This window comes from Tachypleus tridentatus, chromosome 13 (assembly GCF_004210375.1).
Source record: "Tachypleus tridentatus isolate NWPU-2018 chromosome 13, ASM421037v1, whole genome shotgun sequence".
Taxonomy (NCBI): Eukaryota; Metazoa; Arthropoda; class Merostomata; order Xiphosura; family Limulidae; genus Tachypleus; species Tachypleus tridentatus.
The window spans coordinates 165,170,664-165,187,062 of record NC_134837.1 but is presented as its reverse complement, the minus strand read 5'-3'; the positions used below and the strand labels follow the sequence as shown (position 1 = coordinate 165,187,062).

Sequence of the window (16,399 nt, the reverse complement as noted above, 5' to 3'; positions counted from 1 at the left end):
TTTCACTTGTATTTCGTATACTAAGCTTGTTTTGGATTCTTTTAGAGAATGATAACATTTACGGAAAATAAAATTTAAAATAAATGATACTACTATTTTATATCACTTAAGCTTCTACGACATGAAATAAAAGTCTCCATAACTATTAAAATGTCCCAGCGATACAATGAGTCATTGTTTAGGATGTCTGGAAATTATGCTACAAATGTATCAAATCAACGTGTGAATAATTACTTAACGTAGCCAGGTGTTGATTTCCTAGTGTGTGTTTTTTTTTACTTGGTAAACAATCAATAAAAACAAGAATAAAGAAAAAAGTAATGAATCGAACCATTTTTGTTGTTGATGTGTAGTTGCATCAGTATGATTGTCATACGTTTTACTAAGTTTACTGGCTATCATATCTTATAATTGTTTTCACAAACTCTTCGGCTGGGCTAGGTGATTAGTATGCTGGAATGTGAATTTGAGCATGCTTGGTTCACGAGCTGTTGTTACAAAAAGGAGTTTTGCACTTTGCGACAGTAGGTGCACTATAAGTCTGGTCTAGGCACACACCAATGTACAATAGTTGAGAGTCACCTTTACGAGTGTTGAACTTTACGGTTTGGAACTTCAAAAATTCAACATAATGTATGAATTTGCTTGGTGTTCTGTAATTAGTCCTAGCACGTGTTAAAATCTTAAATTCTGACAAATCTGTATAGTTATGTATTCTTATCAAAAGTTTTATCTACAGCTAGGAGATTTACCTCGAAACTACAGTTTATACTAGAGATATCTTGCAAATTTGTGAAATTATTTAAAATGTAGTTTTGTATTTAGTTTTAAATGTACAAGTATGATTTTAGGACTTGTTATAGCCTGAATATTTCTGTGTGGATTATTGTATATAAAAAATGAGGTCTCTATTTAACTTATTTCACTAAACAAGCTGTCGATTTGGCCAACAATTTGAACAAACTTTTATAATTTGTCAGCGCAGTTATCTTACGTAAATGTAAATTTTCTGTTCACTAACTCTATGGTTTCTGTTTCTACACATGATAAAAATGTGTTGGTCCTTATGAACTACAGAATGAAAGTGTATTCCTTTACTAAGATAAAACCTATACAACAATCGATTGCCAGTCTACTCAACAAGCGTGGGGTTTTCTATAGAAAATGTTGACTCTTGACATTTAGCCCTACACTTGAATCAGTGTGTAGTTGTAACAAAGTGGAGAAAGTGTTTTTGTCTTATTTAAAATACACCAAATGCTCTGAATCTTCGTTACTGTACAGCTTGATCCTGTGAAGATCATGCCTAGTGTCCTGAAAGCAGGTTTGTTTTTTGAATTTCGCGCAAAGCTACACGAGGGCTATCTGTTGTAGCCGTCCCTAATTCAGCAGTATAAGACTAGAACGAAGACAGCTAGTCATCACCACCCACCGCCAACTCTTAGGCTACTCTTATATCAACGAATAGTAGGATTGACTGTAACATTATAACGCCCCCACGGCTGAAAGGGCGAGCGTGTTTGTTGTGACCGGGATTCGAACCCATGAGTCTCGGATTACAAGTCGAGGGCCTTAACCACATGGCCATGCCCAGCCCCTGAGAGCAGGACTTTTGAGACTTGATACACAAAACAAAAGATGTAAGAAGAGATTTGAGCTTATCAGTTACCCCAGATGTTTGTGGTACCTTGTACACAATGGACTTCTAAAAAAACCATACTTTACCTCTGAAAACAAAACATCATTTAATAATCAGTCTATATCTAGATATAGCACGTTTTATATACACTGTTTATTTTCAGAAGTCGGTTTTCCACGTAAGTACAAATTAATTGAAAAGGAGATTTCATGATCTTCATTTATAGGAAGAGAAGTAAAACGTTTTAAGATAATAAATGAAATGGTTTTGTTTCGAACAACAAATGTATTAAAGTTTGAACTATATAATATTTACGAAATAAATCAGTAAAATTATTTTTGTATAAAAGACATATGTATTATTATGTAACATAGCACGTGATGTTTATGGCTATTGTTAACATTGTTTTTCTCACGTAAAATATGTTATTATAGATTTGAAAGAAGATCCGTTTCTTTGCTTAACCATGCACGTGCCAGGTGTGCGAGTAATGACGTATATAATGTTAGTTCACAGCACATGCTCCAATCCGTATTGTATTATTTCACAATCCAATAACTAAGTTTCTTGGACAACAATCCGGTAGGAGAGCTTAGGAACACCTAGTAAACTCATTAACTGCTCACCGTTCAGTATCTCCGTAGTCGTGAATACCTTGTGGTTATAAGTGCTGTTTTTGAATAAAAATGTTTAAGAGACGAAGATGTTTTCTGAAAGATCTCCCGTATCCAACAGAGGTAAAACACGTTAATATATATATATATATATATATGCATCTTCAGCTATTTTTCTGAAGTTGGATTAAACAGTCTGTTGATTAAGTAACGATGAAATATCGTTAGTTTTAAATCTTAACCTCGGTATTACGTCATTCGCAGGTTCTGGTGTTTTTAAAAATAAAAGGGGGAATTTTGACCCTACTATTATTTCAATAATTGGATTTCAAAATCACATAAAATACTAGCTATCAAGACGTTAAGATCTGAAAGTAGCTAAACATATTTTATCTGTGAAAAACAAATATCCATTTATTATCAGTTAACTTCCATCTCTCCTATGGGAAAGTGGTAATTTTTCAAATCGATATGGATATATAATGACTATAATATATATTTATTTATTTTCCCTGAAACTATATCTAAGTATTTAAAAAAAAAACTCTAAAAATGTTGCAAACATAAAAGTTTATTTCTTAGTAAAGAAAATTGTATATACGTGTTTATCATTTCTATAAAGAGTTGTGTAAAATCAAAGGTTGAAAGTTTGCAAAATGCTTTTGTTTGCCTTGTTTTAGTAGATAATAACTCACACTTAATACATTATCAGCTGATTATACGAACACACATAAAATCGTTAATTTGAATAATTTCTAGTTTGGGAGCCGCGAATGCTTAGGGGTAAGCTTGAAGGTTTATTATGCTAAAATTCGAGGCTTGATCATACGGAAGGTACAGCAGAAATAGTTCATTATGCCACTTAACTATAAAATGAAATTAAGTAGCACTACCTTGACAACTAAAGTAATAAAGAAAAATCTGTTTACAGATTCTATGATATTTGCTAAGTGGTTAATGAATATGTATTCACTGTTAAGTAAACGTAACGTTAAGCCACCTGGACTGCACACTCACAAACGTATCTCGGCGAGACTTTACAATTGAAGGGGGGAAGGTCTGTGCTTTGATCGGTGTTAAACTTCTTTAGTGTACATGTAAAAAACAAAGAATAAAAATCAATTCTATCACACCAAAACGTTTTTGTCGTCTACATTAAGATGCATCTGTTTACTGTAATTCTTTTATGTTTTGCTTTCCCTGTAAAATGTAAGTGTTTGTGGGAATTTTCTGATTTAATAGCTTTGGTTGTGACTTATACAGCTTTTCTGAAAATACGTACTATCCAAACAAAATACGAGGTGCGTAAACAATTTTTCAAACGTCTCGGCGAAACATGCTACGCACCAACAATTTTTAAACGTTACGGTAAAACGTACTGCGCATCAAGAATATTTAAACGTTTCGGTAAAAGATATTATACAAAAACAAACACTTTGAAAGTAAAGAGCTGATAATTCATTCTACTTTCCTATATAGCCTAGTGGTAATAACTCAATAAAGAACTTGTTATCTCATCCACTACATTATCAAGGAATCTTTTAAAAGGCTGATCATCTGTAATACAGAATGGTATAAGAAATTAACTAAAGATTTGATCATGTCTTCTCTATTTTCATAAGCACGCGGAAAATAAAGATAATCTATAATGAATGGATTTTGTACTTCTGTCTTTCCAATGGTTAGATATCTTGGGTTATAATCCTATACAAAGTCCTAAGGAATTTTAATGAATTAATAAGGATATGAAGGATCGCATTGAGAAATATTTTATTTTTCTTTATTCAACTTTAATGCAAATATGTCTTCATCGATTGATCAGGTCAGAGGTACAGTTCGTTGTCTTGTTCTCTTAAAATAAGATGTGTTAATTAATAATAGTTTTTATGTTTCTCCTACTCAAACTTACATAGTGATATCTTTACAAAAAAACGAGGCATTCAGATATTTTTCTTTTCTTTTTTTTTTTGGTGTTTTCTGAGTGAGGACAACTAAACGATTCACAGCCATAGAAATTAATCTTCCAAGATTAATCGAGTCTACCTTTGACAGTTTTGAAAATATGCTCAATCAAAAGTTAAGATCCCCTGTGGAACAGCGATAAGTCTTTAGACTTACAACTCTAAAACCAGAGGTTTGATTCCCCTCGGTAGACACAGCAAATAGCCCAATGTGGTTTTGCTGTTAGAAAACATACACTCACAGTAGTTAACATACTGTTTCAATCATTATATTCGTATGTGGGATCCACAAGCCCCTTTCCTGATTTATGACGTCAGTCTGTCATTTATGAGTTAGAGAACTACTCTGTGCTAATTTCACTGTTTTATCTACACATAAGTTAATACGAAATCCACTTATTCGCTCATTCACTAGAGACAAATCAATCGATTATTCAGTGTCGGTATTTAGATTGTGTCCTTCGAGAAGCAGGTTCATTTTCGACCCCCCCCCCCCATTAGAGACCACCTCTTGGGCTACTTTTTTACCAATGGATAATGAGATTGATTGTACTATTATAACACTCCCACGGCTGAAAGGGTGAACGTGTTTTGTTTAGTCGCTAGGAAAAAAACAACAACTATTAGATATTTGTATAATCATCCTATTAAACATTTATCAGTTGAAGTCATTCTTCATCATTTTGTCAACTTATGTGAGAGTTTTCATATTCATATCCTTTTCCTGCTTCACTTGTTTCATATTCCTATCCTTTTCCTGCTTCACTTGACAGTTAGTACAGGACAATCAAAATTAACAATTTGCAAATTACATTTTATTCGTTGTGAGGTCAGCCTTTCGTTCGATCTCCGTAGGCTCGGCATGGCCAGGAGAGTCGCGGGTTCGAATCCCAGTCGCACCAAATATGCTAGCCCTTTCAGCCGTGGGGGCGTTAACTTGTGACGGTCAATCCCACTATTCGTTGGTAAAAGAGTAGCCCAAGAGTTGGCGGTAAGTGGTGATGACTAGCTGCCTTCCCTCTAGTCTTACACCACTAAATTAGGGACGGCTAACGCCCATCGCGTAGCTTTGCACTAAAACAGAACAAATTAAATGCTGGTTAAAAAATAATAATTAATGACATTAAAGTGACAAGTACAAGAGGTACTGTATAAAAGTATTACTAAATTATATATCATTGTGGTGGTTTGTTAGTTAACAAAAACCACTAAATACACAAATGTATCATTACAATGTCATGCACAAACTACTTAGTAGGAACTTGTAATATCCAAAAGTAAAGAATTGCAGTTTGGAAATTTATCATAACTAAGGGAATATGTGATTTGTTTGTTGTAAAGCTTTTTGAGGCAGAGGGATGAGAAACAAGTAATCCTCAAATCCACCTTCTACGCGTACCAACTTTTAAAGCCTGGGACTAAGAATGGAGGATGAGAAACATATATCTCTTTTTAAATAAAAATGCGGTATGTAAATATATAATGTTTTAAATACTGTGTTATGAAGTTATGGAATCTGCATTGAACATTTCCACCCGAGGGTTAACACATAAAATACACATACATAATATCAGGTTATCCATACAGTGTCGTTGTTAACAGTAAATTATTTCACTCAAGTAACTTCATATCTTACGAGTGTCATATTTAGGGAAGACTGCAGTTCCCACTAAATGACTTCCAGACCCTTCACCACGTTCATTTCCAAGTCGTTAACGGGTCTTATGAGATATGGTTCGAAGGCTGTTTGCAATGCTTTGTTTGTTTTTTTCTGAAACTTTGGTATACTATTGACTTAACGTGAGTAGATGAGATTCATTTAATGTTTTTTTTATTCAAAGCTAATTATTTTAATGTGCGATTAATTTAAACTTTTATAAATCACATTTTCTGAAATCTCGATTTCTGCGCTGCGTGTTTCTATACCCTGAAAAACGCGGCTATGAACGTAACCACTGAATGAGTCAAAGGTAGATTAAAAAACTTAAAACGATAAAGTCTGGGGTTCGATTCTTCACGATGGAAGAGTTCAAATAGTCTTGTGTTTTGGCCTAGATAATAAACAAATGTTACTTATTTTGTTATTGACAGGGTGATGATTACGGTTCCTTAGCGAACTTCAGGTTAGCCTGACTGATAGTCAAATTTTACTAACATGTTGGTTTTGTTTATAGACAGAGAACTAATAGGAAGTTGATTATGGCTTCGTTACATTATTGGCTGAAATATAACATAGAGCTGATCAGGTTTGGGTTGAATTTCGCGCAAAGTTATATGAAGGCTGTTTACGCTCGCCGACCATAATTTAACAGGGAAATACCATAGAGAAGGAAATTAGTCATCACCACCCACTGTCAACTCTTGAGCTACTCTTTTACCAACGAAAATGGGATTGACCGTCACTACATAACGCCTCCACGGTTGAAAGGGCGAGCATGTTTGGTGTGACAGGGATTCTTAACTGCAACCTTCAGATTACGTGTCGAGCGCCCTAACCACCTGGCCGGATCAATTACTTGTTTTTGAGGAACTAAATTTTACCAGAGGACATTAGGGACCATACGTTTTATTCAAAATGATTTGAACAGCGCACAGCGTGAATGAAAGACTCAAGGAACCAGAATATGTTACATGTTTTCCGTCGTTTTCAGTCAGTGTAGTGAGTGTATTTCTTAACGAATCCTCACCTCAAGCATAATATTTTCTGGATGGTATGAATTGTCTTGAAATGTCGTGCATAGTGACACACATTTAATTCGAATCATCAATCACATGTTGTTAAAATGGAGAGAAGGAAGAGAACTAAAAGTAATGCCATTTTGAGAAGAAATGCAAATTTTGTGACAAAAACGATATCGGTATGCAGTATAACCTGATTTTAAAACAACCTAACAAATTCCAAATTTTTCTATTAGAATTTGTTTCTCAATGTACTTCTGATAAAATATTATTCCCATAAGAACAACAATTTTTAAGGCCATAATATCCGGCTTTCTTTACACTAACTCTATAAAAGTAGCTAATTGAGGTATGAAACATCCTAGTTTTATTTTTAACTTAAGTTATTTGTTGTATTTTGTTTGTTCTCAAAATGAACTAATAGCTGAGTGGAAGAAACTTTATAACGGCTTTTGATTGAAACTTCGGCAAAAAAATTCCAGTTAGCATAATCATTGAGTCTATGTATGCTAACCGTGCAAAAGAAAATTCGAGTTTTCTTTGACCTGGTGATTAAAATGTAATAAACAGCTGGTGAGTGTAAAATATTATTGCAGATCGTGTTAACCCAGGATTGAAACTAAACAAATATTAATAATTATTTCAGTTTGTATTGACACACTTTAACTGTATAAAAACAATTAACAACACTGGGAATATGAATCAGGTACGATTCTCTAATTACTGTCTTTCAAAATGCTCTGCTAAGAAAACGTAAAACTTAGGTAAAAAATAAGTTCATTGAAAGTCGCCTGAAATCCAGCTTTCTTTAAAATGCGGAAGTTTACAAATATTATACATGTATGTGAATTGGAATGTCTTGTGAAATGTGGAATATACAAACACTTGGGGTTGTGAATTAACTCACTTTTTATGAGTAAAGATGGGGTTTGTTCACAGGAAAAATAGTTTTTCATGGATATCTAGCCAACCAGTACTCACAACTTTATGTCTTGGTGGCGCCCATCTACCATATCAACAACCAGTTCATCAACTTTCACTTTGAGTTCAAGGGTAGCTTTAACTGTCATGGGAACAGGTTCTTTGTAGTGTTGTTTCGTGTTCTGTGCATAACCCAAGGTTCAAGTGAAGTGCTTTATAAACTGTTACCTTGACGTACTTGCAAATAAATAAAATTCTGAAGTTCACTCTAAACTTTATGGTTTACATAAGCTTCTAAAAAACTCTTTTATGATGGTATGACCCTGAAACTCGTAAGCAGTCAAGCATTTCTTTGTTGTAAACTTGAGAAGATGAAACAACACCCTGTATTTTATTTTTAGTTACCATCCATGAATTAAAATCATTGTTATCTGCCTCTTCCGGTGTTGTTGTTTTTTTAGTAACGAGGAAAAGGACAACTTTGTTGTCATTTGCAGTACTAGTTTTTCTCGGAACATTGACAATAAAAAGTGCGAGGCCACTACATATCTCTTCTGAACTTAATCTCCCACACTTATATATATATATATATATATTCTGGTTTTGAGAAAGACTTTATTATCTATATAGATATATAATCTAGTATTTAATATGGGATTTTATCAGTTTTAGATGCTTAATTCGATTCTTAAGAGAAAGCTCGACTTTTCTAGTTATATACAACGTAGTTGTAAAGCCTTGTGGAAAAGGCTTTCTTCCATTATACACTGCCTTGTACTAAAGACACATTAATGAGTTGGCTATTTCTCCTATGTTCCTTATAATATGTATATACTTGCAATAAAGACGTACTAACGCGTTTATCATGCTTGTTACGTTCGTTAATACAGACTAATATTAGAGACTAACTGAATAAGTGATCATGTCTTCCACATTCCTTTACTACCTACTTTCTCTTAAGTAAACATCACCGATAATTCAGTTAGTCAGACATAAATAGTTATCTTTTAAAACGTCATTTTCAGAACTTAGAACTCTTATGTTTAGTGTATCAATTATAATTATGTATATAGTCTGAGAATCTCGAATAGTAAACGTCACAAGTATTTATTTAATACATTTAAGGGTTTTTGGTTGTATCTTACTTGGGTTTTGGACTATATGTAAGTCGAAATACCTCTGAGCAGTAAAAATGGATAATATGAAACTGTAAGCTAATGTTTATTGCAAAAATAAATGTCAAAACCTTTTAACCCAACTCATCAAGAACGGTTGCGAATATAACCAGTAATATCTTCACTAATATTTGTCACTGTGTGGTATTCACTACACAGAAAATTCCAAGTGTGTACCAATACTTCTTTTTTCTCAATAATAATTGTCACGGTGGTTTTATTCAATACACATAAGATAACTGAAACTGTACACTGTTGTTTCTACTCCAGTAATATGCGTCACGATTTTCTTGCTTTTCTCTGCATAGAAAATAATCGAAACTGCACACCAGTGTTTCCTTGTAAATAATAAAATAGTTGTTTCATTTTCTGTACTATTTCCTTACTGAACACTAAGAGAGTTATTGTAAGTATGAAATTAAAGATGTTTTCAAGAAGGATATCACAATGTCTGTTCTTGATATCTTATAATTATTTACCTACAACATTTCAACTCTGAACTAGCTCTCTTCCCGCATTAATAAAAATAAAATGTAAAAATTATTTTATGCAATGGTATAAAATATCTATAATTACCCCATGCGTATTATAAAACTTGTTTTAGTAGTATAGCCCAAAAATGTCCAAGTGTATATAAAATACGTTTTAGGCCCTATTGCATATCAAAGAGACACATGTTCCTCAATCCTTGACACATGATTTTTACTTGTCACATCATGAACATTAAATTTTAAAAAACAGAAAGGTCAAGTACGAATAGTAATTTACACTACTGTAACCACTCATAGTAAAATCGGTCAACAGCAGTAACTTATACTACCATCATTACACGTATAATTTAGTTGGTCAGCAGCAGTAACTTATACTACCACCATTACACGTATAATTTAGTTGGTCAACAGCAGTAACTTATACTACCATCATTACACGTATAATTTAGTTGGTCAGCAGCAGTAACTTATACTACCATCATTACACGTATAGCAAGTCAGCAGCAGTAACTTAACCTTCCACCATTACATATATTGTGTATAAGCAGCAGTAACCTAACTTACCAACATTACATGTATAATGAGTCAGAAGCAGTAACTTAAACTACCACCATTACACACATATTGTATAAGCAGCAGTAACCTATCCTATCACCATTACACGTATAGTTGTCAGCAAGAATAAAAATTACAAATATGCATGTAGGTGTCTCTGATGTCTTCTGGTCACTAAACTAAACTTAGGCTATGATGATTTTTTTTTTTTATGATTAGTAAATCACCAATACTTTTATTTGATTTGCTGTTAAGCACAAGGATGTATATTGAGTTATCACCGGTATGCTCATAGCAGGGCCTGAACCCCATATTTTAACGTTATAAGTCCACAGTGCTGAGCTAGGGAAAAGGTGTGACTTTGCTATGGACAGTTAGATCTTAGTACCTTGTAGTAATTCCGTTTCGCTCTAGAATTGAGTGGATAAAACACAAAACAACAAAATGAGCAAGTAATTGCTCACGGTCAAACAGGTGCAAGACCTGGGTCATTTATCTATCAAGGATCACCTGTTCTATTCTTTTGTTAGTTGTAAGAACTATTTAATGGTGACAAGTGTGAAATTTTCATGTGGCATTACGTATGACCCTGTATGATGAGAAAATGGAGAAAATATTATATATTTCATCACGTTATTTTAAATGATATATATTGTTAATTTAACTAAAGACTTGTTATTTATTATTTTAAAAAAATTCAAAAAGTGAGTATCCAAAAATCCCCGTAACTACCGTTGAGGATGAAAGTACTATGCAGGTGTGTGAAGGGTGGATATTGTCACGTTCTTGGTAATGCATGTATTACAATAATAGAAAGCACGAGGTTCACGTCTGCATTTAAATGCCGGGTCACTCGTGATTGCGTGATGTGAGCAATTCGATCACGAAAGACAACACCACGTGTAAAAGCGATGTACTCAACTAAACTCAACTCTACAAAAACTTGTTTGTTTTGAATTTCGCGCAAAGCTACACGAGGGCTATCTGCGCTATCCGTCCCTAATTTAGCAGTGTAAGACGGGAGGGAAGGCAGCTAGTTATCACCACCCACCGCCAACTCTTGAGCTACTCTTTTACCAACGAATAGTGGGATTGACCGTCACATTATAATGCCCCACGGCTTAAAGGGCGAGCATCTTTGGTGCGACGGGGATTCGAACTCACAACCATTACGAGTCGAGCGCCTTAACCCTCCTGGCCATGCGAGGCCTATCTGAAAAGTAAAACCGTTAGCGTTACAAAGAATAAGTGTGAAAAGAAGACAAACATTACATGACATCTTGATTGATCGGTTTTTATTTTGTTTTAAACTTACAAATTAAGCAAATTTGATTGGTGATGAGTTATTAAATTGCATCAAATTTAAGCAGAGAGATAAAAAACAAGAACAGTGTAAGTATAATTGTGAATAATTACAAATTGTATGAACTTACAAACAACACTAAGTACATTCCTTGAGCAACATAGCTGATAATTTTTTTTTTACAGAACGATTATGAAATGAATGTGTATGTAAAAGCTGTTTTTCTCTGTCTTAAAGGTTATGATAGCATCATATCAAAAATATCCTCTACCAGAAGTTCGGGATCTGGTTCTCCAAATGGATCTTTTATTCCCCAACCACGAAGTTGTGTAATGACACGTGGCAGAGGAAATCTTGAGAGTAATTGTTTTAGGTAAATTTTGGTTTTGTGTGGAATAAAGCATATAACTACACAGTGGGCTATCTGTGCTCTGCCCATCATGGGTGTTGAAACCCGGTGTGAGTCAGCAGACATACCACTGTGTCATTGGAGAGCTTTTATGTAAATATATAGATAACTATATGTATGTGTACATAAATTGTTATATATATATATATACTCACATACATACATAAATCGGATTTCCTTGAATCGTCTTGTTTTTAAGATTATAATATATTTTTAAATCTAAAACAGAGTTCATAAGTGAAATTAACATTCTTTGTTGATGCAAAATTCCTATAGGGGTCGTTTTCCTTGACCAATTCTATTTTCTATGTATAGAAAAGTTAGAAATAAGTTATAACTTATGTTTTACTGATTTTCATTTGATTACACCTTGTTTTTAAGCGTAGAAAAATGCTCATGAAAAATTAGTGTTATTTGATTGATGTAAATATTCGTATTTCTTATTGGCGTATATTCTGAAATGTTTTAGTATAAACACCTGTTTCAATTCTACGATATTCCAGCAGATAGCCCGATGTGGCTTTGCAAGAAGAAAACACACACACACTCCACGATATTTAAAGTAAAAGTAAAAATCGGTATCGCTTTTAGTCAAAAGGACTGTCACATAAGGGTGAGGTGTTTCGTTTACATCCTTCTAGAAAAGTAAACGCAAGCTATATAAATGGTATCACGCTACGTGACTACTGTCAATGTGCATTTCAATATGTCATAGAAACTGTTTGTCACATCGTGTTTTGTTTCTGTTAGGAATAGACTGTTTGTTTTTGAAATTCGCGCAAAGCTACTCAAGGGCTATCTGTGCTAACCGTCCCTAATTTAGCAGTGTAAGACTGGAGGGAAGGCAGCTAGTCATCAACCCGCCGCCAACTCTTGGACTACTCTTTTTACCAACGAATAGTGGGATTGACCATCACATTTTAAAATCCCACGGCTGAAAGGGCGAGCATGTTTGGTGCAACTGGGATTTGAGCCGGCGACCCTCGGATTACGAATCGAACGCCTTAACCCATCTGGCCTTGCCAGGCCATAAGAGGTCTAATGCACAATATCGTCAAAATTACGGCATTACTAGTATTTATTGAAACACTAGTAAAGGTGGGCATGGCATAGCCAGGTGGTTAGGGCACTAAACTCTCAATCTGAGCTGTGAGGGCATCATAATATTCGGTCAATTCCACTATTCGTTGGTAGAAGAATAGGCCAAAAGTTGGCCGTGGGTAATGATGACTAGCTGCCTTCCCTCTAGTCCTTCGCTGCTAAATTTGGGATAACTAGCGCAGATTGCCGTTGTGTAGCTTTCCACGAAAGTAAAAAAAAACCCCAACAAAAACCAAATTACAGAATAAATGTAAGAAGCTGTAAACGCGGTATTAATTATGAAAATCATGATTTAATTCAAAAGTTAAAACCTTTTATGGCAAACATATCAAAAGCTTCTTAAGTATTGAAAAATGTCGCATCTGTATGGTATTTAGAATAAAACTAATTTATACTAGTTTTCAAAAGTTTTCTGGTGAATCAACGGCAGGTCTGAGGGCTTATCATACTAAGAATCGAATTTCAATACAACCGATTAGCGCAACACAGATTACCAATTGTTTAGGTTTGAGCTTATCAAAAGAACAAACGAAACTTTTGATAAGTTGAACTGAACTCGGTCCTTAGAGAGTCCACTCACATCTCCCTGGCAAATCTCATCGAAGTTACTTCAGCCGGTTCCCCACCAGATATATAGATACGACAACTATGCTTTATATATATTCACGATACATTGTGTTCCATGTCTTTAGTATGCAGTAAGACAGTTATATCTATACAGTTATTCTTGACTGTTAACCATTATTTTTGCATTTTAAATTAATTGATATTACAGTAAATTTTATCAATAAGTTATTAAGAATTGTAATTAATAGCTACGAACTCATGATATCATATACAATATTGTACATTTAAGTCTAAAAGTTAATTTAAGTTTATTTTTAGTTAATTTAATTAAGTTAGTTAATAGTTACTTTTCAGAATGTTCCCCACTGGTACAGTGGTAAATCTCCTGATTTACAACGCTAAAATTGGGGGTTCGATTCCCCTCGCTGTACTCAGTAGATAGCTCAAGGTGGGTTTGCTATTAGAAAACACACACAAATACTTTTCAGAAATCAAATAACGTTGTGTTAAGCGTTAAGGCCATCTATACGTTAGGTTTAGTTAACAACAGGTTATACGTTCAGAATACCGTACGAGGATGCAGAATTACTGTATACCATCCACTGTAACAATAATTTTTGACCAAAATTTACTGAACAACTAAAATATAAATAGCTAAACCTAAGTATTATTTCAAGTTCTGTAACTTTTCAAAACTTATAGGTTTGTTTGGTTTTGAGTGTGAAGCTACAGCAGCTATCAAACCCTGAATCCAGTGGGGGGGAGGAATTAATAGGAATATATCTTATTTTAATGGAGGTTGAAATAATCATGACGAATAAACGAAACATTAGGAAAAGTTCGAAATTTCCAAAGGCATAACTAGCGTTTATATTGTTGATTTTGCAAAATTATTAGGACAGTTACAAAGAGAAAAATATATTTAACTTAAATGATGAACGCATAACATGTACAGTTTTGTCAATAGGTTATTAGACCTTCTTACTCTAAATATAATACAGATGATGGATTGTTTATCCTCTGACAATCTTCAAACATTTAGAGTCAGGTAACTGTATTAAAAACTGACAAACGATGTATAATTTATAATCTTTCAGTTTTTTTTTAAACCACGCATCTACCGAAAGTTCCATGCCATTTAAAATCTTCACAAACATATACTTTCCTCAAAAAAACTTTAGTATTTTTTGTGTTTTTTATTTATTTATTTTAGATTTATAAAAGGTATCCGTTTTACTTTTTTAAGACCTTCCTCTGTAACATCTGCTTCATCATCGTTCCACTGTCCGGTCAAATCAAGTCGTGAAGTTGAGTTGCGTAACTTACGAACGAGGAGTTCGAGTACCGAAGGGAATAAAAATGGAACTGTAAAGAATAACTCATTATTAGAAAAGTCTAAGCAGATTTATTCGAAAGAAAAACAAAGAGAAAAGGGTGAGCACTACTGTTAAGTACAAAACCACAAACTGGGCTATCCATGATGTACTCACCACAGGTATCGAAACTTGGTTTTTAGCGGTTTGACCCATCAAACTTGCCACTTATCTATTGGGAAAGCAAATACCTTTGTAATACTTACAGTCACGTTCTGAAATATTATTTTTCAATATGTGTCATTTTTAGGATGTGATAAGGATATTTTAATTAGAACATGCCCCTCCGCGGTACAGCGGTAAGTCTAAGAATTTACAACGCTAAAATCAGGGGTTTGATTCCTTTCGGTGGGCATCAGCAGATAGCTCGATGTGGCTTTGCTATAAGAAAATCACAGTTAGAACATATCTTACTTTTCGGTTCCTTTTATTCAGTTGTTAATAATTACAAGACAGAAACCAAAGAGGATTTTTTTATTAACTTTGTGTTTGTAACTGCTTCTTTTAAAGTCCATTGTACCCTAAATGAGAAATATGTACAACATTTTACAAAACAATTTCAAATTGCGTTAAATTTCGTTTAAAATCTTTATCTGACCATATTTTCCTTTGTCTGTAACTTAAAACTGTGCTTTTTAAACTGTTCCAGTATCATTCACCTCTATAAGTTTTTACAACAGCTCACCCACCCCAATTTGAAAAAAGACAAAAATGTACTAAATTAAAATCAACTGTCTCATATCTCATATCACAAACTACAGCTAGAATGGAGAAAACATAAAATAAATGTATTTATCATAACTGCAACTAGAATAAATAAGGATAACTAGTGATTTTTTTGATATTGTATTTGTTGTGTAATTGATAATGCACATTTATCCTGCCATTTACCCCATCATTCTCATTCACTCTAATCTGATCTCATTAAACCTTGGGTGAACCATTCACCCACTTGAGAAGCACTGACTTAAACATTTTTAACAAATGCCAATTTGAAGATGTTCTCTCTTTTTTCTTGCTCAGTAGGTAACGTTTTAATTAATGGTTTTAATTCGACGAGCAGTAACTTTACAAGAAGCGTGGCTGGTGACCTAAAAGTCAGTTCTTCGATGGACAGGTCAAATTTATTCACTGATGCAGCAAAGTCCAATATTCTAGGTAGTTTATCCCATATGTCGATGCAAGGATCTGCTAACTTGTCTGATGTCATAACAAAGAGTTTAAACAAGAAGTCACTTGGTAGCAAGAACTCGAGTTTAATTAGACAGATTAGTTCAAAACCAGCTTCAGCAGGAAGTGAGTAAAACCAAAAACATTAATACTGTATTTTATTTCACGTTTTATCTTTGTTAATTTGTCCGCGAACTCTTCCTACAGTTTCTAAGCAACTAGGACCACACTTAGGCATGATCAGGGTATCCAGGGGTTAGTAATTATCTATACCACGTATCTTCTCTACTTTTATTTATTTTGGGGTATAAAGGGGACTTAAAATTGCGACCAAAAGAATACCTATACATAATAAATGTCTGGAAGTAGGTCATTGAATCCGAAGTTGTCATAGGATTTTGTGTTCATGTCCCCCCTCACGAAATGCTCGCGCCGCCATCT

At 34.0% G+C, this 16,399-nt stretch overlaps 1 protein-coding gene across 2 annotated transcripts in view; it reads left to right on the top strand.

The window, feature by feature from the left end:
- The window catches only part of LOC143237657 (uncharacterized), a 46,123-nt gene that overhangs the window by 28,179 nt on the left and 1,545 nt on the right, over positions 1-16,399 (top strand). For both annotated transcript variants that reach the window (XM_076477150.1, XM_076477151.1), the window contains exons 4-6: positions 11,576-11,711; positions 14,662-14,849; positions 15,812-16,084. In XM_076477150.1, coding sequence (XP_076333265.1) covers positions 11,576-11,711; positions 14,662-14,849; positions 15,812-16,084 — 597 coding nt within the window. The remainder of the gene's footprint in view (positions 1-11,575; positions 11,712-14,661; positions 14,850-15,811; positions 16,085-16,399) is intronic.